Consider the following 24608-nt stretch of genomic DNA (forward strand, 5'->3'; position numbering starts at 1 on the left):
TTTTCTTCTTCACACAGCCACAGTGGAAACCAAACAATTAAGATGTGACTAAAGGGAAAATTCTCAGCTTTAATTCAAAAAGCTTGAAGAGATGAGACATTTTTATACACAGTCCCGTTTTTAGAGGCTCAAAATTAGACAAACAATTTTTAATATAAGGTTAGTTTCTAACACTTAGATAAAAATCTTTTGGAGTCGATGGCTGCCTGAAGTCTAGAACTCATATATAGCTAAATGCTGATTCCTCTCTTGGCATGCTCTGCTAGGTCTTTACTGCAACATAACTTCAGCTGCTGCTTATTTTGGATTTCTCTGCCCTCATTATGCACTGTTAGGTTGAGATCAGGTGACGGAGTTGGAGCCTCACAAATATCACATTTCTTTACCTTAAAAAAAAGAAACTTTTGGAGTGATCAGATCAACAATGTTGTGCGTTCCTGCCAGCACTGCAAAACCAACCCAAGACTTTTTAAGCCTAGCAATGGCCTCTTTCAGTGCAGTGTCTCCGTGAGTTCTTGTGAACTAATACCAAATGCAAGTTCTGCACTTGTAATGGAATAATAGGGAAACAAGCATCACCTGGGCAGCAAATTGTCCAATTACTTTGCAACTTTACTTTTCATTAAACCTCAGAGCTGAAGTCAGCACTTCAATCACACATTAGTTTGATTTTAAAAATCCACTGAGTTGGTTTACAAAAGCAAAACAAAACATTTTAATTGTCCAAAATGTCTGGGTCTAACTGTAGTTATTTTTGGTTGTAGAGATGTAAAGTTTCCATTTGATCACAGGTTTTATAGACTCAAGAAAGTAACTGGCAGAAGATCTAAACCTGCCTTTAGATCTTTGCGTATAGTCAGAGAGAAATAAAACAGTCATCGTTCACAGTTGCAATAGATTGATAAAGAACCAAAATATCCACTTTATTAGTAGTATAGAGAATGACTTGGACAAACTAATGTAGCTCTCACTTGAAGTGATCTCCTGCATTCTCGGATGTGGTAGTTTGTCACTTTTCCAGGTGTCGTTCCCACTGTGAGCATTGCGTAACTACAAAACCGCCTCGTTGGACTCAAGGTCGAGTGTCTGCCAGCGAGGAAGCAGCTGTCTGAGCGGCGAGGGAACAAAAACATCTCTCTAGATTACATGGAGGGTAACTGTTGGCACATGAAAGCGTTTTATTTCATTCAAGACAAGAGCTTGGTCATTATTTGGAATAGGAGGCCAATACCTGCTGCCGACTTCACCATACTTCAAGGCTATATGTCGAAGAAAAGAAAAAAAAAAAGAAAAGATTCTAACACGTTAAGTACATTTTATTGTAAACGGTGACGAGCGTGTCCTCCGATGATAGATCATATAAAACAGTCGCAGGTAAATAGATCATATATAACATATTCTCATGTCTGTGTGTGGATATAAAGACATCTTTGTATGTTTGTATAAACACAGGTCAGTCTTTGGTTCCACTCTAAAGTGCAGTTTCTGTGGTGCAGCAGTCTCAAGTCTTTGGTAAAGAGTTCAGAGGTTTAGGGACCAGTCTTTATGCTCCTTTATTCATTAAAACAACAAATGTAAACTTAGTCTACCAATGCAGTCTCTGTGACCCCCTCTGGGTCTCTGATGAATCCACACTCCTCTTTTGTGTCTTTGTGGATAAAATACTCAACCTGCTCTCTAGCTTTGCCAGAAAAGAAGTTGAGCAGTAACGAACGCGGCGATGGCCAGCGCGGCGCGTTTCTGGCCGCCTCTGTGCCATCCTGTGCAGCCGTTGGGGTGCAACGGAGGCCTCTGTGTGTCATCCCTTTGGCTGGAATCTGATGGCTGGCTGCTGGATGAACACTGGACCAGGGGCATCTGGTAGGACGTGGCTCGCTTCTCCGGGCGGTCCGGACTGGAGCCGTCGCTGGGGCGCTGGCCGTTGTAGAGCAGGTAGCGTCCATGAGCGTCCTGCTCCATGCGGAACAGCTCATACTCTGTGTGCGGCAGCCGGATGCCCAACGCCACGCAGCCATTGGTTAGGGTGACATCCTGCTCCACACCGACCTGCCAAGACCCCTGCACTCCACACTCATTACCACTGAAGACATTGAGGAGGGATGTGGTGGCCACGTCCATGGGAGTCACTCTCATGTGGTTCACTAAAAGAAGATGACATAAGAAGACCTTTAAAGCGATCTATTGTGCTTATTTTAAGCCTTTTTATTACTATTACTGAACTTTTGTCTCTCAAGTATTACTTGTTGAAACCCTGGCTGGCCATTTCTTGTTTTCACTGTGATCTAGAGCAGGGGTCCCCAACTCCAGGCCTCGAGGGCCGGTGTCCTGCAGGTTTTAGATCTCACTCTGGGTCTACACACCTAAATCACATGATTAGTTCATTACCAGGCCTTTGGAGAACTGCAAGACATGTTGAGGAGGTAATTTAGCCATTTTGAATCAGCTGTGTTGGATCACAGACACATCTAAAAACTGCAGGACACCGCCCCTGCCGTAGAGTAACATTGTTGCGCTCTGTGCACAGTCAGTATACAAGATGGGCATCGCTTTTTAGAAAGTCAAGTCTACTAAAACTCCATATCTTTGAGGGTGCCCCATCTTTAAGAAATGTGGGAAAGAAACAAAGAACTACATTCTTTATCTAAAAAGTGATGCTAACACAGAAGGGACACACTCACTCATCATATCAGGTTTAAACAAAAAAAACCAACAACAACAAGATCTTGAGGCCTCAAAGTGAGACTTCACAAACCAATGGTCGATATTAGGGTAGGTGCATCCATCTTTCAATACAGCCTGTCTCCAAATGGTAGATAGACAGACTTGAGTTTTAAATGACGTGTCATTGAACCAGTTTATTCTGCTTGTTGAAACAACCTTGTTCTTATTTCTGTCCTTCCCTTCTATCGATTGTGAAAACACTGTGTCTGCGAAGTCAATAGGGATCACATGGATCATAACACGACTACCAGTTAATTAAACAAGCAACAGTCTAACCTTTTTATTCAAACACTGCTCAAAGTGAGCACGCCAAAAATGTTAGGAACTGGTAGAGGAACTGCGTTTAAACTACACTGTATCAAAATAGGGTTTGGTAGTGTTTTTAAGAATCAGCATTACGGTAAAAATGCAATTACACCACTAAGTTACCTTTGAAGACAAAATCTGTTCCTCCCACGACGCGGGTTGAGTGAAGCCCTCGACTGTAGCGGCCACGGGCGTAGATGGTGAAGGTGGGGTGTTTACAGATGGGGTCAGAGTAGTGGTAGTAATGGCCCTCCCAGGTGTGGTTGTTATCGTGGAAGATGAAGTGGCGGGTCAGGAAGAGGACCTCCGGGCGAACTTCGCAGCGCTGGCTCACCCACTGACCGTACAACCCGACGGTCAGGTCGGCCCGCGGCGGCAGGATGGGAGGGTGGAACTCGTCCGAGCGGTAGATGATACGACAGGCGATGCAGCTGTGGTCGTGGTTCTAAAGAAAAAAAAAAAAATTAATTTAACTCATAACAACTGATTTCATTTTACCAATAGTAAGTTTAGACAAAAAAAAAAGTCATAGCACTAAAGCACTAAAGATTGAGATTTTTCACATGACTAAAGTCATATTTACTGAAAACATACAAACTAGGACTATAAATCTCAGTCAGTCAAGCTTTAGTCACAATTGTAGTTTTGGCTTCCCACAGTTAAATGAGCATAATCGAGTGATATAGAAGATACATGCTCTGCTATTTGGAATGAAAATAAATAAATAAAACTTCCTAAATCACTGCCTGATGACGTGCCTTCGTGTGTCATCACAGCGGTTTCCTGCAGAGCTCAGCTGGATGTTTCTTGGACTAGTCTGGATGAGTAACAATGCATTCAAAGACAGATATACAACAGAAATCAGATGTCTGGCAAGGCGGAACGTGAAGAGCTTGTCCCTCAAAGAGGATCATGATTCTTTTTTTGGAAAAACTCGTGCAAAAAAAACAAACAAAAAACAGTCAGTTATGTTATGTGTGTCTACACTGCAGAAGAACACAATTTATTTAACTGCCTGAAGATACCACAAACTGCAATAACGTTAGTGCATAAAGGGCAAAAAACCAAAAAACAATCCATGAATTGTTGCCAACACCGATTGTCCAACATAAACTCTGATCTCCATAAAAGCGAGCCTGCACAGCTGGTCACTATATCCACCAACATACTGGACAAAAGATCTGTCATCCCCTCAAGTAGTTATTTTTGGCAAAACCTGGATTATCTGCAAAACGTTACATGAGGGCATCCATTGTGTTTGCATTGACAGATTGTGCCAATAATGTGCAAACAAAAATGCCAACATGCCAAAGATGGCGAGGTCTGCTAGCAAACAAACAAACGCTGATTTGCAAATGTCAAGAATAACATTTAAAGGCTCCAGATGCCTGAAATACAAGTACTCAGTATAATCTTATAGCTAACAATAAAGTCTTTGCTGTTCTCTGCGGGATATACCATGTGATTAAAGGGATGTACACACACAGGAAGAGACTAACAGCAGTGTGGCCTCCAGAGGCCATTGGATGTCAAAATGGATTCTGGCGACTCATAAGTGATGACAGTCCAAATAACCATTGGCTAAACTAAGCGAGTGGGTACTGTGTCCTGAGTTAAACCGATTCTGAGTGGAAGGATTGGTGACTGAAGCTATAAAATAAAAACAAAAGGGGGAGAAAAACAGGCTGTTTTTGCAATGATACTGTAAAGTGGAGAATATATTAGAAGGTTGTCTAAATATTCGAGACCTTAAATGTCTAACCAGTGACAAACTGTCGGACACAAAGCACTGGAAGATGAGCCAATCTCTTCATATGTTGACAGTGCTTAATATGCTGTTTGTAAAGCCATTTTTACATTTTTTACTGTCACAGTTTCCGTTAAGCAAACTTTTTTTCCCCTGACGGAGACAAGACGATGTAAACACTTGAGAGGAATCAAAGAGTAGACATATGGCGCTATTTCACATTTGATGTCAATAAAAATAAGCCATTTTCAATTCAATTCAATAAAACTTTATTGATCCCGAAGGTTGACCCCGACGGAAATTGCTTTTGTAAACCATGTGGAACAACTCTCACTGGTAAAAACACTTATATTTACTCTACTACAATCTTATGATATTTGCTTGACTAAAAGTAAAACAACTGATCCTTAAAATAGAACTAAAACTAAATGACGTTTTAGTCAAAAGACTGAAATGAAATCAAGATTTGCTGTTAATACTGACACGGTTTATATGTCATTTTTGGATGTGTGATAATCATGGTGATAGTGTAGGATCGTGTGAACAAGTCTGATCTGCAACCATCTTGCAACCGTTTGCCTTCAAAGTAAAAGTTGCACTTTATGAAACATGTAGCCAACAGTAACAGTAAAAGTTGTTACTTTAATGGCAAATTTTCTCAATTTCTGGTTTACATTGCACTTTTTCCAAGTTTTACTTCCTCTGGGCTAGCAGTTAGCAAGTATTTGAAGACAATCATAAAAACTACAGAAGACAGTGACACTCTACTAGCAACCAAAACAATCCCAAGAAGCCTTCTTTGAATCCAGTTTCCACGGCAGTCAGTGGTCACATCATGTCTAAATTGGTACACAACATGACGTCATGTGAAAAATCTCAATAATCAGAACTCCACTCATCATGTCTGAGTTCAAATCACGAGATGACAATGGTGAAAACACTGGTGGTGAGTGATTTCACAGTGGTTACGTCTGTGTTTTATACCGTCTATAGTCCGACTGCATCCAACATTTACATTTATACAGGTGGGTGATGTGAGAAGATTTCAAGGCTGCACAAGAAGTGGTCAGATAAAAAGAAAAAGTGAACCATTTATGAGACAGTCAGCTTATTATAGTGCAAACTGTTCACGAACTCAAAGTTTAGCCTGCTACTCAAAGACAAAACAGAAGCATGTTCACTGAAATCTGTTTGTCCTGAAAACCTTTCATGACATCAGCACATTGTGTCATGAAATTCACACACAGAACTACTGGAATCTGTTCGGAGGAGAGTAAGGAAACTATTTCATTCAGTCTGACCCTCTGGAGTGTTTGGAGCCAAAGAGAACACATTGTTTCACAGTACAACACAGATGTCGGGACTACTTAAAGCCATTACACAGAAAACAGCATGCTGAGTTTTAATGCCACACACACACACAACATTTGTACATGCATAAAAAAAACAGTTAATCATATTCAGTTAATATCACTAGTCAGGTGGAGCAGCGTGTGTCCAGACAGGACGGCCGGGGCTCTCCAACAGACTCAGAGCTGGAAACTACATCCCATATTCCACAAAATCTCTTCCAAAGACTGAACTCCAGGGAACCAATTCAGTTTTTTGTTATTTGAGGGTGGTCAAAATTTAAGACCTGACCTTCTCAACTCAATCGCTCTTTTTCCCAGACAACATTATGTCTGCATGAGATTTATGGGGAGTTTTAAAAGAAAGAAAGAAATGGAGAACGGTAAAATGAGGAGAAAAAGCTGGAGTATCACTACATCCTGCAGATGAGATAATCCCACTGCAGCTCCATAACCGCCTCAGAGCGAAAGGTTAATGGGACGACTGGAAGGGAGGCCTCCCACCAGAATATGTGTGAGAGAACAGTGTGTTTTTAAAAGCTGTGCACTATGTGTGTGTTTATATAAGAGTTGCATATGAAGAGAGGAAAATGCAGCATGTGCGTATATTTTAGCATATATATGTGTGGACATAAGAAAAAGAGCCGGAATCCGGAGAGTTTCAGTCGCAGGTGTGGAAAATGTTTTGTATCTGAAGGGACTCAGAGCCCATAAAATATAGACTTCCTGTCTGGCCTAACAATGAATATGTCCTCCTACTGATACCAATCTGTCCCATATATCATGACACTACCAATGATTTAAACCAGTGCAGGGTTTTTTTTTTTTTGTTGCTTCTTTTCCTGATAATGTTATCTGAAAATATAAATCAAACAAAATGACACTACAAGCTCAGAGTTTCTTCCAGAAAAGTTGTGAGTGGGGGGCTGGAGGTGCTTCATTAATATAGCAATATTTAACTGTTGTAATCATAATCATCAATTATGAAGGAAAAAAAAAATGCTCACTTTGGACAATGGATGAAGAGAGAGATGGACCAGGGAGTTTATTTCCCACATCCACTGCATAAAGAGTAAAGTGCATAAAGGAGAGCATTAAATCACAGATGGCCTCATTCACAAAGGATTATGGGTAATTCATCCTCTCTTGATTAGTGGACATAACTGTACAGATATCAGCTCTGCAGCTAATGATTTAAACTGCCTGGTGAGACGGTGAGGTGTACCAGGGGAAATGTTCAGGAGCAGAGGGAGTGAACGTGGATGAGTTCAGATACTTGGGGTAAATCATCCAAAGCCACAGACAGTGCACAGGAGAGGTGAGGAAGAGAGCGCAGCATCAGGGGTGATTTAAGACAGAAGGATAGCGGCAAGAGTGAAGATGAAGGTTTACAAGATGGTAATGAGATCCGCTACGGTGTATGGTTTGGAAACGGGGGGCAGAGTTGGAAAGTCAGAGGTTTCAAATGAAAAGAATTTGCCTGGGAGTGCAGCTCAACAACCGCTTATTTTTAATCCGGGATGTACAGGATTAGAAATTAGCATATCAGAGGAATGGCTCAGGCTGCTTTAAAGAAGCGAGATGGTTTGAACATGTGCAGAGTAGGAGAATGCTGAACATGGAGATTTCTGGATACAGTGAAGGAGGACATGCAGAGGACACTAGGGAGAGGGTTAGATGGAGGCAGATAGTCTTCTATGGCCACCTGTGAATCTGTAATAATCATAAGAAAAATATGAGAATATGAAAAAGATTAAACTAACCAAAAATGAATCTAAATTTTGTGTAAAAATAAATGAATAAACCCAGTGCACAGGTGTGACAGGGCTCATCTTAGCCAGAACAAGGACAAGCCATGCTTGTACTCGTCCTCATCTAAACCGTGTAAATGCAGTTAGTTCAGTGTTCAAAGAGACTTTCAGTAGAAGACTGAAATAACACCAGAGTGTGAGAGGCTGCGTTTCTTGACCAAAATTTGGAATTTTTATTTTTTATTTGAAACTCTGATTTTAGTTACAATTGTTGACAATGACGAGCATTAAGAAATTCTGTACGTAATAATAACGGTAGTGTCATAAAGCATGTGTTAAATGTTTATAAACTATTTACTGACAAACAAACTGGTGGTGGAGGAGAATATTTGATTGAATATTTAATTGTTCAATTAAAAACTACATTTAAAATAAAAGGCTGCTTCATCAGAGTAGTTCCCTTTTATTTACTTGTAAACGGGTTAATTATGTTTGATGTACAAGTGGGATAAATGCCCTCATAACCAGCAAAAATGCTGAGAAGTTTAAGTGGATCTGAGCATGGATGGGTTTTCAGTGTGTCAGTGACCAAAGACTCCAGCCAAGAGTTCAACCTTGTATTTAACAGGAAATCATTAGCAGGCAGGTTTCTTTGCCGCGTTGAGCCTACAGTGTCCGGCTTGCCATGAAATGCTGGACGCACTTTTAGGTAGAAGCAAAGTATTTTATAACTTTACTGGAAATGAAGAAAATAAAAACAGAGGAAATGAGGGAGGATATTACTACCCTTGCTACATATAAGTGACTCCCCCCATTTCATTTCATTTTTTTTTTACTATACTGAACAGAGGTGACGTACAAATAAAGTGCAATCCAAGTCATGGCAGATAAAGGAGCATTAGAGCTGAATTCTTCCATTTGGGACGTAGTTCAGGGAAAGCTGATGTCCAGGAGCAAACATTTTATGAGAAACTGAAACCATATCAGACTTTCAAAACCTTCCGTAGAGACCTGTTGGCAAAACAGACAGTCCTAATACTTTGATTTTTTTAAACTGGCATCCATTGAGCTATACCAGTATCCCTTCTGTAAGAAGACTTCCTGGGAATTCATAAAAAAACCTTTCATCTCAGATTGACCGGCTTTATTGCTCAAGTTTTGAGGTACTTTCATGAAAGAAATGACCAAGAGCAGCATAACAAGTACACACACAAAATGAGCAAACACAACACTTTAAAAACAGCAACAATATAGAAAAACCCCCAAAACTGATCCCTTCTTAACAAGGATCATTATCAAGTGGTCATTACGCCGCCTCAGTGACGCAGCAATGAGCCGGGGCGACAGAAAACTTAAAAACACAGTCCCCCGCTTTGCTCTTGCATCACTGCTGAGTTCCACCCAGGAACCACAAATGAACATGCTGGCACCAGCAAATGTTCTGGCCTGGGACCAGTCCTGGGACCAGCCCTGGGTACACTGCTCAAGATTAATGTATTGGATCATCACCATGGCAATAAAAAAAAAAAAAAATCCCTAAAAAGAAACCATTACAACCTCAAGAGATGGTCCAGTTGAGTGCTTTTCGAGTAAGAACGAGTGCGGTACTCTGTACTGCTGCTTTACCAAGAAAATATACGAAACTTAATTTACTGTAACTGAAAAATGCCGTGAAAAACAATACTGTAATGTAGACCTTTGTGTTATTATAGAAACAAATGACCACGTTTACCCAAATAGGGAGTTACTAAGGAGCTACTTTTTTTGCAAGTTTTATAATGTTCACCTTCAAGAGTTTGGTTTCCACTCAAATACAGTGGAGTTTCAAAGAATCTATTCTGCATTAAATCAAGTTAAACTGTATTTTATTACCGTCATGTCCAGTGTTTATTCCTTGAGCACTGTTCTGGTCTCCAACATCTCTTTTTGTAAATACCTTTAGCTACTAAACACTCCACTATGTTTGTGTCTGAATGTAAATCAAAGCAGTGAAATTGATGGTTTTAAAACCAGCACACTGAGTTGAAAGATGCTGAAATCACAGCCTGTGTATCTGAGATGACATCATACATTGGTCTGTGAACAACACCCTCAAGATAGGAATTTCAGCCATCACCATATTTGTTTTTAAACTAAACTAAACATGAGAGATTGCTGAATCTGAGAATACGATTAAAACCTTGGAGCACATATCTTCTATTCTACTTCATTATTTAGCAAGCGATCAGCACAGTGGACTGATCTGCATGTTTGTTTTGGCACAGATTTTATGCCGGACACCATCCCATTCATTCAGGCTTAGGATTGGAGCCATGAAGATATCAGCTTGTGAGTCTCTGGGACTTTTGTCTACACCCAATCTCTAACCGTAGGTATTTTGCGAGTATGGTGAATGTATTTACCACTACATCACGGAGAAGTAGTTTAATTAAACGGGACAAACATCAAGTCATGTTTAATAAAAACTTAAATGAGTGATTAAGTTGCAGAGTCATTTTTAAATTTCAGATCCGATTTCTATTTGTAACCTAAAGAGTCGCCCCCCTGTTGGTCATTAGAAAGAATGCAGTTTTAAGGCACTTTGACACTGGATTCACCTTTTAAGGGGAAATTATGGTACAGCAGTGGCTGTGTGCTGGCAGCTAAATACTGCCCATCTACCTGCAGACAGCATCTTGTCAGATGGGGGCACACCCATGTGCGCTACTCTTGCTTGTGCTGTTGCTGGTCCGTTAGCCAGCAGTGCAGAGGAGTCAAACTGAGTGTTAAAAACTATGGAAAGCCAATTCTTGTGCACTTTCCTGGTGCTCCCTTCCCTTTTCTGGCACATTTTTCAACCAATCAGCATTCAACTGATACACAGAGTCATCCATATAGCGCGCCATGCATTTGGGATTTTGGAGGACTGTAGGGGAGCATGTTGGCATTGGCTGAAAGGCTCTCTATAGGTTCTTCATAGGCAAACACATACATAAACTGGCATAATTAAGCATTAGGTGCAAAGACTACATCCATCCATTTAATGTGATTAAAATGATCTAAAGTGCAAAGTGCAGCTGTAGTGATTGGCAATAATCTTCTGTATGTAGATGCATGCACCGTTTTGATTAATGCATTTAATGAAAATCCCACAGTCCAAAGACATACCATGGGGTTTTGGTTAATTGGTGACTCTAAACTGCCCTTAGGTGTGAATGCAAGTGTGAATGGTTGTCTGTCTCTCTACGTTAGCCCTGCATCAGGCTCGTGACCTGTCCAGGGTATACCCAGCTTCTTGCCCTATGGTAGATGGGATAGGCTCCCCCTGAAAAGCATAAGCAAAGAGAATGGATGGATGGGATTTAAAGAAATTAAGAAGAGTATTTCTGTAACAGAAACACTCTTCAGGTTACTGAGAGACAATCTTTTGTTTCTCAGTAATCTGAAGAACACACTGAAGAGTTTTTATTGGAACTGCTTCCTGGCAAAGAAACAGTCCCTGTTCTAGCTTGACAGCAGGATGTTTCGAAAATACACAAAAAGACTGGCGGTGTTTCAGGGAAGAGAATACTTTTTATAAGGTTTGTTAAAAAGAAACTTCACTGACATTAACTGAACCGGAGTGGTAACAGAAATGAAAGAGACAGAAGCAAAAACTCCCTTTTTTCCCTTCAAGGCTGCAACTCTAGGACTGATTCCCAGTTTGGAAGTGTCACTGAAAATTCCGCCAACAGTCCAACTTCCTTTTTTTATTCCAAAAAGATTGAAGACAAAACGGAGCACATGCAACAGTTTGATTTGAGCCCCAGGCACGCATAAGATCGGAGCTGGTATGTGCTCACTGGACTAATTCATATGGCCGCATCAATCCAAATTCCAGGAATACCGCATGATGATTGCTCCCAGAGATAGGCTCGGTTTCACATTGCATCTCTGCAGGCCAGAGGGGCTTAAGGAGAGCAGCTCTGGTCATTACAGCGCCACAGGGGAGCTTGTCTGATCACAGCTCGTCACCCCACACACTGTTTACATTCTGATCAGCAACACCAAGCCCCGTCATCCCCATACATATGAATGTTTATTTAGACAGCAGACCCGAACAGGATTTCATTGTGATCTCTGTAGAGGGTGACAGTGAAAACATCACTCTAGGGTTTCAGCCAGCGGGGAAACTCCTTTTCAGCAGTGTAAATACAGAAATTATATCCTGTAAGCACAGTGGAGATGAAATCAGTATGTAGATAGTTTCTGGTTTCTTTCAGTGCAAATATTTAGTGTGCAAAGGTCTAAGCTCAAGATTATTGACTTACACAGAGATCCTAACACAGACTAGGGTTTTCTAAATAGATATCAGTTAGGTACAACAGATGGGCTTAACCGCCTCAGAATAATTTGGATTATCAATAACTCGATAATTCAGCAGAATAATGTAATTTTTCCCCCCCTAAAAAAAAACAAACAAAAACAACAGGCCTTCCCTCTAAAACACAATAAACACAATTAGTAAACAGTTTATCCTGGTCTCCTCACTGATTTTGGTTAAATTATACATAAGATAGCGCCCAAATTAAAATGTATGTTTTTCAGGTCAGCTCAGGTTCTATCTGGTGTGTGTGGTCTTTGTGGCGTGGAGGGTCAACACAGCAGGGATGGAGTTCAGCTGAGGTTGCACACTGAGTTGCATGCTCGGGACAGAAAACAAAACCCTACCTACGATCCAATGAATACAAACGTCAGGTTTCTGGGTGGGAAGAGTTCTCATTCCCGTCGCTCAACTAAGGACTCCTACTGGTAAGTCATGGTTCCTGCACAGTGAGGCAGCTATCCCCTGCAGGTAATAACTGTTGTTACTGGCAGAGATTCTGCACAACTACAAACTTCAACATAGTCCCTGCCTTACCAACTTTAAAATAATACTGGCTGTTTACTGACAGAGAAGCCTAGTGTCTTAACCACAGACTGTGCATAAAAGATGGAAGTAGCTTCCAGTTGTGACATTTGAAACCGAAGTGGGTGTGCCTTAAACTTGCATTCTTTCTAATGCCCTTAAGGGGGCGACTGCTGGTTTCAAAAAGGAGCCTGGTTGCAAAGAAAGTCTGTTGGAAAATGCTAAACAAACATTCTGCAGATCAGCTTTTGAGCCGAGTTACTACTTTCAAGCTGTCTTTAATACAACATAATGTTCATTTTGTAAATTACAGTTCCCACTAGAGTCAAAAGAGGATCAAAGGGTGCATGTTTCAGAATGAGATTTCCGTGCGAGGGTTCAGTGTCTAAGAGCTTCACAGTCTATCCACTCCATGTCTGGTTACAAAACACAAAGATGGCGACAGTGATGACACTCAGCTTGATGCGTCATGATGGTACTTAATTGACTAATGAGTGTTGCCATCTTTTATATACAGTCACACTATTGCTGATTTAAAAAATGTAGGCTTTTAGACAACCCAACAGGTTGTGCTGAAGTACAGCAGTAGACTTTTAAGGCTATAACAATAGTTCAAAGTTATGGACGCCCCAAAACTTATTTTTTAATGTTTTGTAATTATAAAAACTCTTTAATTTAATATTACGACCCACAAGTGGACAAACTCTGTTCTAGAATCAAGTCTAAGGCTACATAATAGCATCAATGCACTAAGCCCTAAGCGAGGGAGGATCATTAGGGACTTGCCTTGGCGTTTTGCAAAGCGGTCTGGTAGCTGGACGGCTTGTAGTACAACCTCTGCGATGGTTCAGTGTGTATGTCTCCTAGAAACAGCTCCTCCACCAGGTGATCCAGGTTGTGGTGCAGGTACTGCTTCTCCACTCTCAGCAGCTGCAGCTCATGCATGGCAAAGTTAAGCTCTCTGGTGCAGTCGTAGTCGCCCTCCTCGCTCACCAGCTCGTACATCGCGTTGGGTTCCCAGGCGCCCTTCACTGCCCCTCGGCAGCTGCGGTTGAGCCTCTGGCTGAGCTCTTTGTCCACGGTGGCTGTGTGATACACCATCTGGACACGATGGAGCTGGTACTCCGCCTCTGTGCCACCGCGGATGATCCAGGAAGCCTGGCGTAAGCGCAGTCGACCCCGAATCACCAGCGTGTAGATGGGTTTGGTGCAGTGGTTGTCCTCATAATAAAACTGGTGAGCCTGGAAGGTGTTGTTGGGGTAAAACCTGTAGGAGCGTGTCAGGAACTCTGGGCCTGGTCTGACCTCACAGCTGAAAGAGAGGACAGATGGCTGTTAAAAAGAAACAAAAAAAAAAAACCCCTTAAAAACATTTATGTTTGTGTGAAGAGCTGAGTGGTATTCATGTTCCTTGCCTTGAGTTTCACAAACAGCATGTTTGAAATATAACCCAATTAATCTGCACAGAAGATTGACTAGCTTCAGTCTTTTTTATTGGTTGTACGTCTTTGGTTTATTCTTTTGTGAAGAATGTCACGAGATCAGCGTAAGTTTCTGTCTGGTGGTGCATTCAGAGAAGCTCAGACATGTCAGACCTGACAGGAGGAGGCTGAAACTAATCTGTATCTATATATCTATATATAAAGAGCAAAAGCCCCACCCACTTGCTGTTGTTCTTTTTTAACATCATAACCAATGAGTTTGTCTATTACTATTTGTGTTCCTGTTTCCCCATTGTTGAGTTGCAACCATTAGTTTAAAGGAAGCCTCCAAACCACTCCCATGTGCCTGTGAACCACATCAGTGGGCGTAAAAATAAAGAAATGTGGTGAACACACATTGACTCACAGTGAAAGTAATGTAAGCTTTAATTAAACAAAAAAAAAAAAATCACCTCCTGCTAAGAGTTTCTTACTATAATGAAGTGAAAGTAGTAGCTTGCTAGAGAGTAATGCAAACTCTTAAAGATTTTGGTTAGGGGGAAGATACAGAGAAAAGACGCCAACCTGGTGGACACCCAGTGGCCCTCCACGCTGGGAGGCATCTGCACAGTGATCCGGGCGCCATTGTGAAGGTGCTTTAGCATGTGCTGGCACTGGGAGTCTTTGATAGATCGGCCAAAGGTTTTCTCTGGATAGAGGCGACTTGAGCGGCTTTCCGAGTAGTGAAGAGAGGAACCTTCAACCCAAACTGTGGGAACAAGACGATGAGAAAACAAAGATGATGATGACGAGCCTTTACGTACAATAACAAATGTAAAACAATCAAAACGAAAAATTACATTGTAAACAGCTGTTGAATTACCATTGAGCAGCGTTTGAACATCAAATGTTGGGGTCACCGAGTTTGAAAGGCTGGATAAACCACAGAGGAATCTGTTTATTCTGGCATATCTTTACCTTCTAAAAAAATTACCGCTTTTAGGACAACTGGGAAGGCCAATTACGCTGAGATCAAACGGAACAGCAGTCTCCCTCATGCTTTCAATCTGCCAGGCCTCTTTGAAGTGTTTAGAAGGTTTAAGTTTGTCATTTTAACTCTTGTCATTGCCAGAGATTACATGGCTGCTCCAACAACCTGTAACACCTGGTATGAATGAAAATGAGCAGATCATGAGACAGGTTGAGGGCCAATTAGTGAATTTCGGCTTCCACTCACTTTTAACAACAACATTCAAACGAACCAAGACAAATGACGAAGATTTGTATGCTCAGTTCCCACACCGCCCGCGTGCCCTTGACGCACCACATGGAAAAACAATACCTTCAGCGATGGACTGAGCTTAAAGGGATAAAATGTCGGAAATGAAAGCACTTAAAAAGCCTACAGCCAGAGAAAAGCCCCGAAGCTCACATTCCCTCAAGGATTTATGCCATGTAATACTCCGATATCATCAAAATCTACCTTGAAATATGAAGACTTTGCCATGAATTCTTTCTATCAGACCCGACTTGCCTGGCAATATCATTTAATGCCCAGGAATGCCACTGCGGTCGCCTCTGAGCTTTTAATTTGAGACTAATAACACTGAAGGAGGGAGAAAAACATCTGATTAAAAGAAGCCAAAAGCTCCATGAAGAACAAAGCTCCATCCAGCTGTTTTACACCCAGTCGGGCAGCTCCTATGAGAGCTAGCCCAGGCTTGTGTGCAAATCACCACATCACAGCACTGCTGAATGGAAACACTGGACAGTGGGAGAGACTTGATCCCCCGACTCAGCTGGTGGTATTAGTAACGCTGCTCTGTTTGCTGTAGCTGATCTTAAAAATCAAAGGAGACACTTCACAGTTTGCTGCATGTTATCCACGTATGTATATAAATGTTTTTTTGGTTTTTTTAAACACCTGCACTCGGCTTGGACCACAGCAACGATCTGAGTGGCTGCCAACAGCTTGTTTTCACTATGATGAGAGCAAAAACTAACAGTGTGCGCTTGAGAGTGTTAAAAAAGGAAACCTGGTGAGATGTATAATCTAAAACACACTTAACACTTTTATGCAACCCCTCGGGTTTAATAGCAGGTGAATTTAAGGGTTGAGCACATCCAAAAGAAAACTAACAGAAATCTAGCTGCGAAACTGTTACCCGGTTATAAATTAGGTGAATAGAACATAAAGTGGTACACCGTGCCATTATGTATTTAACAGAAGAATTTTTTAAGAGAAAATGCAAAAGCAGTTCGGGGGTGTGCTGGTGTGGAGCATTCAAGCAGGAAAGAAGTCAGAGATGATCTCAGAGAAGCTTTTGTTGCTGCCCATTAATCTGGGAAGGGCCATTTCCAAACAGTTTGAAGTCTGTCATTATGCAGCGGAAAGATTATTCACAAGTGCAAATCATTCAAGACTGTAACCAATCTTCTAAGGAGTGGACGTCCCAGCAAATTCACCCCAAGGTCACAACGTGCAAAGCTGAGATAAATTGCAAACCCCCCCCAAACCCAAGCGCTACATCTTAGACCGCACAGGCCTTAATTAGCATGTTAAATGCTAAAAGTTCAGGACAGCACAATCAGAAAAAGAATGAACAAGTATGGCTTGTTTGGAAGGTATGCCAGCCTCTTGGCTCTAGAAAGAACAGGAAAACCACAGGACCTCTTGGACAGTGTCCTTCAAACAGATCAGACCAAAGTGGAGATGTTTGGCAACAACACGCAGCAGCACGTTTAGCAAAAAAAGCAAAGGCAATATAATAGAAAAAACAGCTTATATCAGTGTTGATTGAAGGTGATGATTTGAGCTTGTTTTGCAGCCAGGACCTGGGCACCTTACAGTCATTGAGTTGACCGTGAACTCCTCTACTCTACAGTCAAATGATCCCCATGGCTGAATAGCTGAAAAAGAAAAGAATCGAGATGTTGCAACAGCCCAGTCAAAGTCCAGACCTCAACCTGATTGAAATGTTGTGGTGGAACCTTAAGAGAGCTGTGCCTAGATGAGTTCATGGAAACCTCAATGAACTGAACGAAACTGTAAAGACGAGTTGGCCAGAATTCGTTAGCAATCAAACGAGAGCCCGATCCAGTCGCACAGAGAACGATTACTTCAAGTTAAAAACTGTTAAAGATGATTCTACAAGCTAAAACCTCAGAGGGTATACTTAGTTTGTCACACGCTTCTGCATTTTGGCTTCGTTTTTGTTAAACAATGACAGTGTAATATGTCATGTTGTGGTTCATCTGAGATTTTATTTGCTGATTTTTTTTTAAATTATATCCTATATGTAAAACTAATTTTATCCATCAGTCTGCTAACATAATGTTTTCTGAAGTTTGTGCTCAGTGGAGACCCGGGGATTGTCTGGAAAACTGGGGAATAACACTATCGGATCATTTTTTCTGAGAAAAATGAAGATTGGAACGGGAATTTCAATTAGATATACTAGTTGATATTGACAGTGCTTTTTATAAAAAAAAAAAAAAAAGGTAGATCTGTGATCTTTTAGCTTTACCTGGCAGAGTTGGGTCTGGAATTTGTTCAGAAGCATCATATAAGCCAGAAAAGTGGAACTAAGAAGAATCCTGAATAGAAATTTGCCGTTTTCACACCTCATCCACAAAGAGCCAATCAACAGCTGAACTATGAAACATTTGAGCCAGTCATGTTGCACTGAAGCATGCGCACAGCAGAGACGGAGTTTCAACTGAGTGGTGGGACACGAATCTGCTGGCTATTGGAGTAAAGATGGTACTTGGTGTACTTTTTTCTCACATTACTGTGTGAGCATAAGTTCATTAACCAAAAAAACCTCCCCAAAACAAAAAAGAACTAATTTTTTTGAGGAGGGAGTGGTTTCTAAAGGTTACTGAAGCTTAATGTCAGATTTACGCAACAGCCTGAGAATGAAGGAGGAGAATAATAAATCTTTGTTTCTGTGAAAATCTGCTGTTTCGTTAGATTAAGACATAATTTGTTATCTCCAACAATGTTTTCCTAAGTCGTGGTCAAATGTTTTTTTTTTCTCTTTGTGATAAGATTGTGAGCAACATCGCTGATATCTTTCTGTCATGACGTTAGACAGACCTGATCCAGAGTCAGCAGTGTCATAGGGAAGCCTGTGCAAATATCAAAATTATAATGAAACGTGAGCTTCGTTTTGAACCACAGTTACAAATCTTCTTACATTACATCAAAGACAAATGTGGACCTACTCGAAATGGAAAACAGACTCAGACAGGGAAATAAATGAGGAAATGATTATATGGAGGTTATGCGTAGCTTGTTAAAAGTGACTTTATAAGAGGAGGCATCAGACGCCTGCTTCTTTGCACTTTTTTAGTGTTGAATGTGTGACTTTCTTCCACTAGTTTTTTTTTTTTTTTTTTTTTTTTTAACTCTTCGTTCGTGAAGGCAATAATCAGAACGGCTCCACTCAAACTCTTTCTGGCCCTTCGCTGCTGCTGCTGCTGCTTTCCCAAACTGCTGCTCTATCTAAATCAAAGCACCCACAAAACTCCCAGAGTCCCAAACCACGGCGAACATTTCCAGTTGGCCCGATCCCACTGGTGAGGTAAGAAGGCTGGGACCCCTGACAAGAAGAGAGACTGTACAGTATTTATGGGAAGAGAAAAATCCTAAATTTCCAGAGCAGAGACCAGACAAAGGACTTTTCTTCTTGTTATCTCAGAGTCTGGCAGTGACCGCGCAGGAGTTGAAAAGGGTAGACAAAATGACACTTCAACTTCAGGGCAGCTGCATCCAGAGGTGGGAAGTTATAGAGTACATAGAGCTGGGCGATATGAGATTTTTTCATATCACGATATGTTTTTTTCATTTCAGGCGATAACGATATCTATCACGATATAAGCCAAATAACTATATTTGTAAGATTTAAATGTGCCGTTGCTCACAAGTAAAATGTGAAATAATCAGCAGCTTGTTTTTATTTAAATATTTATTTCCCATAATAAGTTCAACAGGGTAGATGTACTTAAGGAACATGAGACTTTTTCAGATAAATAAAGGCAAATATTGCAAACTACACAAAAGGCAGCCGCTAAAGCGTTTAAGTTTCAAAATAGAACAAACGAAACAGACTAAATTGTCAATTCCACTTAGAAACAAAATATTAATTCTAAAAATAAATCTTAGTTTGTTTTACAGAAGAACAGACAAAACTGACTAACTTTTGTCAATATCAAATAAACTGAGAACTAAAAGGAAATTCTCAATCTCTCCTTGTTGTATAGCTGAGCTTTTCAAACAGTTTTAACAGTTACTTTAGTCTGACAAAAGCCGAATGACGAATTAGCGCTTCCAGTCAGAGACTGAGGCTACGTCCACACGTACACGGGTATTTTTGAAAACGGAGATTTTCCGTTTTCGTTTTAAAAAATAATCCCGTCCACACATAAAGGCAGAAATGAAGGAAAACGCTGCTATGAACATGCCAAAGCAGCAGGTGGCGCTAGATTCCTAACCGTGCCTAAATGTTGGCCAATCAGAAGTCTAGAAGCCTCGGTGGGAAAAAGTAAACAAAGCTGCGGCATAGAAGCAGAACCGAGTCGTATGTGTGGAGGGACAGTAACTGTGTGTATATGTAAGCATTTAAACACTGCAGAGAGTAGAATTAACAGTAACAGTATTGTAGAAATTCATTTCACCGAAACAATAACGTGGCGCACAGTGTGACGCATGCACCAGTTCATTGTATTTCCAGACTTGCTTTCGGCACAATTTACAGTGCACGCTACTCTATTTTTGTCAGACTTGAAATAGCCGAAATACCTTCACACTACGGAACTTCTATGGCTCTTCCGTTCGACAATCTCTCCGGCACTGGAACCATCATCTGTTTTCTCTTCGGTCACGCGCGGTTGATTTTTCTAGTCGGCACACTCATTTCCTCCATTACCCGCTGGCTGCTTCCCAAACAAACACACGTGCGGCTTGGCACTTGTGCTGTACGTAACAAGTCACGCGACGTGACGCTGCGGCTGTGATTGGTTCGGCTCTGCGCTACTTAATTTGGATTGGCTGACCTTTTTTTTTTTTTTTTTTTTGAGGACAAGAGCGGCGAGGTCTATCGCGATAGCTTAATTTCTCTATCAGTAAAAGTTATATCGCGATACATATCGTTATCGTTCTATCGCCCAGCTCTAAGAGTACATAAAAAAAAAAAAGAAAAAAAGAAAAGTGGAGGTGCTTGAGTACTTTGAAAGGCTTTCTACTTGGAGATCAGAAGGAAAATTGCACATTTCGAAAGCCAGTACACATTTATCTAAGTTACTTACACAGATTAGGAAGTAAAAGCCATAAAATACTGCTTTGGTTCAGTAACAAGAGAGTAGAGCCAGCTGTCAGATTGTACTTGCATGGGGGAAATGCCAAAACAATGTCAAAGGAAAGAGGAGCTTTGAGCTACACTTGACTCCCTGTTTTTGTATTTTAGATGCATTTAGGTAAACTTATATAAACTTGAGAGAAAAATAAGTAATAAGATACAGTACAGCCATACAGGCTGTAATTTGGCACAGAAAACGCTCATGTTTAGCAGGTGTAATGCACGCTAGCGGTGAGCATTAAACATTAAGAAGGCTGAGCCAGGAGGGAACGTCATTGCTTCTAGTCTAAGTTTTTACCCGAGGGTGGCAGGAGTAGGAAACCCAGTTTTAATTTTCCTCAGTGAGACACGCATATCTACAAATTTCAAGTTGCTAAGACAAAACCATGATCGTCAATATCACAGTGGTGCCAAGTGAAAAGCCATCAGAAACAGCAGGTATTTTCAGGCTCTGGGGCTCATGGCAATCAGGTTGATGAGATTTTTTACTCTGGACCAAATGTTGGAAAATACATTTTCTATTTTTGTTCAGAATTTTTCTTCCTTTGGGACAAATTAAAGACATCCATCCATTTTCTTCCACTTCTCCAATTTCCTTAATCCAAACCTTTGACTGTTTTTGAAAAATGTTGAAGAAATAAGAAAAAAAGTCACCACCATAATTACTATTAATAAAAAAAATAATACTTTTTTAATTCTGAAAAAATACACCAACATAGACCACACACGAATGGAACAGGAATTTCACAGGGCCCCTGTAGTCTCATTTTAGAGTATTTAGCAGCTGCTTTGGCACTTTAAAGGTTTTTGGGGGATTTTTCTTGGAAGCCATCTGATTCTTCGTAGCTCAACCTTCAAGAGGAAAAATGGAAATGTGAACATCTGCATTTCAGTGTCAACAACAACACCTCCAACAGCTGATGTGGACCATGCTTCACATAAAAGTTACAGAAAAGTGACTAAATGGACCTTGAGATGAGATTGTTTTGTAATCCATCCAAACTTCACAACCAGCACTTTTACTGCATTCCTGCACTGGCTGCTGATACAGATGTGCAGGACAAACCGGGCTACAAATTGTGCCTCCTACTTCCTTTCCTCGCTTCCTTTCGCTGCAGTTTGACTGCATCTCTCTCAGTTATGCCAGCATGACTCTCCCTCTCGCTATGAAATTATTGTGCAAATTGTCTGAGTGATGCTTTGCAATTATGGAAATGGTTATTTGGCATCTTTGGAGATCTGCTAGTCTCAAACTGCTTTGACTTCCAGACCACTTTAACAGCTGATAAATGCTGGTAACTGGCATCCAACCCAGTGCAACCCCAAATTACAGCAGCTTTTGCAGAGCCAGACCGATGCATCGGCAGACTGACAGCACTAGCTGATACGATATATTATGTTTTAGGCATTTTGCACAAATGCTTTTATGAACCTTCAAGACATCAACACAAACTCCTTTAAATGATTTCAATCACAGTGTGTCAGCAACGTAGCCGGTTTTGTTGGTGTATTACCATTCACTAAAGTTACTTTACAGTGACTACTGTGATGTTAAGTACAGAATTATTGGCTATGATTTTATAATACAATAGCACATCTGTCCAATCTGGATTTCAGAGGCAGGCATAAGATTAAAATGTGTATTTTTTCTTTTTTTTTTAACCCCTTTTTTGAACCAAAATGCCAATTTTGGCAATATATGTGTAATATTAGTCAAATTATAGCAAATATGGGTGAAATGTGTTTCTATTTTTTTATTGCTACTTTCTATTCTTTCAACTTTTCTGAAAATTTAAAGAAACTATAGCCACATGACCACCACACACAAAATAATATAATGATAAAAAAAAACAACAGCAACTACTCTGAAATGAACATTAAAGTAAAGCTGTCAGTTAAGCCAATATCTATATGCAGATACAATAAAAACTTCATGGCTCCATTGAGGTCCACTGAGCAGAATAGATTAGATTCAGTAAAAAGGTGAAATAGAAGCAGCTGCTCTTCCGTGGGTCCATTTCTTGGCTTTTTTTTTTTAACCTTTCCGTTTTGCTCTCCAAAGACACGCTGAGGTTTTCTCTCCCAGTAAATTTACAGCGCACTCTAATCTAGCCTGACAGTGCATTTTCATTGCCACTCTGAAAGGCTGCAATAACACACCACTTAATTGAACGTTCGGATTCACTTAAACACACTTAAGGATAAGTGGACCCCAAAATGTTTTTTTTATCTCAACCAGGTTATTTGAAGTTGCTGCCAAATGTTGCCTTCCACTGTCACTGGCAACAGATGGATTGGGTCAACTGCAGTCCCATAATCCTCTGCTGCTCAGACAGGGTTTTCATCAGGATTGGATGTTTTAAGTGGCTCTTAACTCTCGCAGCGCTTTCATCTGCCCAGCAGCCTCGGGGAAGATTTTTATTGCCTTCTAACCTTTATACATCACTGTGGCATAAGGCGCAAAGTTAACACAAAGTTTGTCCTGAATGGAGGCAAACATCAAGCCATGATAGTGAACAGGTGTGATGAAGGGAATTTTAACCTATGAGTGACCCACATCTTACATATGTGCGGTTTAAATGATTAGCAAAGTAAATAAATTAACTTAAATGACCGTCTGAAATTGTTCTAACTGTACAGCTTGTATAGAAAAACAAATACGAAACACATGGACATGTTTCCAAGCGCACGTGGAGTAAAACATGCTTTGAGCTCAGTTTTTTTAAAATCTTTTAACACTGACACTTGTTGCAGCGCATGAAACCTCAGAATAACAAACACTAGCACATGGGGAAAAGTTTCTTACCCAAAAAAGCAACGAGAAGCAGCTTAGATGACGGCCCCATTTCAGACTTGGTTGGATTAAAACGAGCTTCACGCTGGTCACAACGGAGATCAGGCTTCCCTTTATTCAGCGTCCGAAGTTATTCCGACAGAAATCCTCACATTTTGGATCCAAAGCGTGGAGAAAACACTTTTGCAAAATCCGAGCATCATATGAAGAATGCTCTCGATACGCAGAGGGAGAGAATAAGAAGCCCGCTGTACTTTCGCATCCGAACAAAGAATCCTCTGGAAATCAAAGTAAAGTTTAAACTTTACAGCGAGCCACCCTGAAACAGTCAGAGATTGTGGTGCTGAGTTCAAAAGGCTTTCTTACTTTAGCGCGCGTGTCCTGTGTGCTGCGCCCCGGAGGAGTGTTTGGAAGTGTGTCCAGAGATTGGACTCACCCCGCCCATTTAGATATTATATGGGCGTGGGGAGGGTGCTTAAGCTTCCCCAGTGAAGTGCAAAATCCAAAGAGAGAAAAATAAGGTATTTTTCACCTTCTCATATTTTTTGGGGGGAGTACATTTTCTGTATTTTCGGGTTGAATATGTTATTTTTCTCATTGCATTTTAAATATCCATGACTGTAAAAACAAGATGCCATAAAAAAAACAGATATTGTATTACTGGTCCAAAATTTGAGAACAGTTTTGGTTTTGTCTCTTTTTTCTCACTCAAAAATATCTTCGCATCACCTGATACCTGCCCCTAGTTTCTCCTGCAACTCTCTGGGGTTTATCAACAAAAAGCCAGAAAGGGTCTAATGAAGAGGTGAACTGATCAAAAAGTAGAGGGGTGTATTATATTTTGTGGTTAAAAAAAGTCAGTTTGTTAGTGATTAAAAATGCCTTGCACCGAACATGAAAGGGTAAATAAATTAAAAAAGAAAAGAAAATCTCATGTTGTTTAGGATGAATTAGGGTTAGCCTTTACTGGTTCCTCCTTCATTAGGTCCCACATCCTCCTTCTTATCATCCATGATGGATGCTGCACATTTTTCTTGACCATGGCTTTCAAATTATACACCTTCAGATCGTATCCTCCTGCCTGGAGGGAGAACAACAGAGGTTCAGTGTCCTTCTCCTAGAACACCTGTTATGTGTGTGTGTGTGTGTGTGTGTGTGTGTGTGTGTGTGTGTGTGTGTGTGTGTGTGTGTGTGTGTGTGTGTGTGTGTGTGTTTGATAAAGAGAGACTGTGGCCTTGAGTTTCCGACTCTTTTCAATTTGAGGTTTTCTTGTCTCTCTCTGATCTTTTAACC

At 40.7% G+C, this 24608-nt stretch overlaps 1 protein-coding gene across 2 annotated transcripts; it reads right to left on the reverse strand.

Annotated features, from left to right (window-relative positions):
- Positions 1-49: 49 nt before the first annotated feature.
- Positions 50-23712, reverse strand: LOC146687383 (protein APCDD1). 2 transcript variants are annotated; one of them, XM_085438018.1, is made up of 5 exons: positions 23328-23712; positions 14748-14931; positions 13528-14053; positions 3151-3472; positions 50-2141 (listed from the first exon to the last, which is right to left on the reverse strand). In XM_085438018.1, exons 1-5 carry the CDS (start codon positions 23365-23367, stop codon positions 1678-1680), a joined length of 1536 nt encoding a protein of 511 aa, XP_085294144.1. In that variant the 5' UTR covers positions 23368-23712; the 3' UTR covers positions 50-1677. The 2 variants fall into 2 exon arrangements, with proteins under 2 accessions (XP_085294144.1, XP_085294145.1); XM_085438019.1 differs by lacking the exon at positions 23328-23712 and adding an exon at positions 19966-20318.
- Between the last annotated feature and the right edge of the window lie 896 nt (positions 23713-24608).

The sequence above is a fragment of the Copadichromis virginalis genome, linkage group LG18, assembly GCF_057382275.1.
Source record: "Copadichromis virginalis isolate Kocher_CV1m ecotype Utaka linkage group LG18, C_Virginalis_male_GT1.1, whole genome shotgun sequence".
In the NCBI taxonomy this organism is placed as follows: domain Eukaryota; kingdom Metazoa; phylum Chordata; class Actinopteri; order Cichliformes; family Cichlidae; genus Copadichromis; species Copadichromis virginalis.